The sequence below is a fragment of the Eimeria mitis genome, genomic scaffold, assembly GCF_000499745.2.
Source record: "Eimeria mitis Houghton genomic scaffold, Emh_scaff4719, whole genome shotgun sequence".
In the NCBI taxonomy this organism is placed as follows: Eukaryota; Apicomplexa; class Conoidasida; order Eucoccidiorida; family Eimeriidae; genus Eimeria; species Eimeria mitis.
In genome coordinates, this window is record NW_013573022.1 from 1809 (window position 1) to 3095 (window position 1287).

Below are 1287 nucleotides of genomic sequence, written 5' to 3' on the forward strand. Positions count from 1 at the left end.
AGGTTCTGTTGTGCTGCTGCATCGAGTTGCTGGGGTGTATGTGCATGCGTGGTGTGTGGTTTATTTTCTTTTTTCTTTCTGTCTTTGTCTCTTTTTATAATTATCTTTTGCTTTTGTTTCTCCCCCCATCAGTGTGCAAAAAGGAGACAAACAGCAGAGCTGCTTATACACCTGGTGTGTGTGTGTGTGGGGTGTCTGGTTGCTGCCCCTTTCTCTCTCTCTTTCTCTCAGTTTATAAAACTTCTTTGCTGCTGTTTCTTTCTCTCAATACTATATAAAGAGAGTTTAGTGTATTACACACTATTTTTCCTGCAGCACACAGCAGCAGCAGCAGCAGCAGCAACAGCAGCAGCAGCAGCAGCACCATCATTGCCGCTGTGTCTCGATTGGTGGGTTGTGGGTACAGGGACATCTGTCTTCTTGTCTTTGTCTTTGTCTTTTTATTTTTTTATTTTTTTTTCTTTTTATTTATTTTTATCGAAGATGAAATACTCTATCTTCTTTCTTCTTTTCTCTTTGAGTTGCTCTGTCTCCTGCTGCTGCTGCAGCAGCAGCAGCAGCAGCAGCAGGGGTATAGACAGCCCCCCCTCTGTCTCTGCAGCAGCAGATAAAAAAGGAGACAGAGGAGACAGCAGCGAGCAGCACGAGGAGACAACAACATCCTCCTCCTCCTCCTCAGCAGCACCAGCAGCAGGAGCAGCAGCAGCAGCAACACCAGCAGCAGCAGCAGCAGCAGCAGCAGCAGAAAAGAAAAAGATTACACCTATAGTTGAACTCGTGATGGCTACTATAGGGGCGCTGCAGCGCACGGCCCCAGACTTCCTTCACAAGCTGCAGCAGCTGCTGGGGGAGGAGACAGAGGAGACAGAGGAGATTGCTGCTGTTGCTGCTGCAGCAGCAGCAGCAACTGCTGCTGCTGCTACTGAAGAAGAAAAGGAAGAAGCTTTTACTTATCTCTTCGCCACAGACACCAAGTGGACCCCCTGGTGGGATCGGCAGCTGCAGCAGCTGCAGCAGATACAGCTGCAGCAGCAGCAGCAGCAGCTGCAGCAGCAGCAGCTGCAGCAGCAGCAGTTGCTGCAGCAGCAGCAGCAGCAGCAGCGCAGCAACTCACCGAAGCAAACAAGAGGGGGCAGCAGCTATCGTGTCAGCTTAGCGGGGGCCCCAGGAGGAGAGAAAAAGAAGGCCTTGTCTATGCGTGTCTCTTAACTTTATAACAGCAGCAGCAGGAGTTGTAGTAGTAGTGTGCAGCAGCTAAGGCGTGGCGATACTGGTGGTGTTTTGCTG

At 50.2% G+C, this 1287-nt stretch overlaps 1 protein-coding gene across 1 annotated transcript; it reads left to right on the forward strand.

Moving 5' to 3' along the window:
- Nucleotides 1–483: 483 nt before the first annotated feature.
- On the forward strand, nt 484–1209 carry EMH_0077210 (uncharacterized protein; the record flags this gene model as incomplete). The annotated part of the gene is made up of 1 exon (XM_013499828.1): nt 484–1209. One exon carries the CDS (start codon nt 484–486, stop codon nt 1207–1209), a length of 726 nt encoding a protein of 241 aa, XP_013355282.1.
- Nucleotides 1210–1287: the final 78 nt, after the last annotated feature.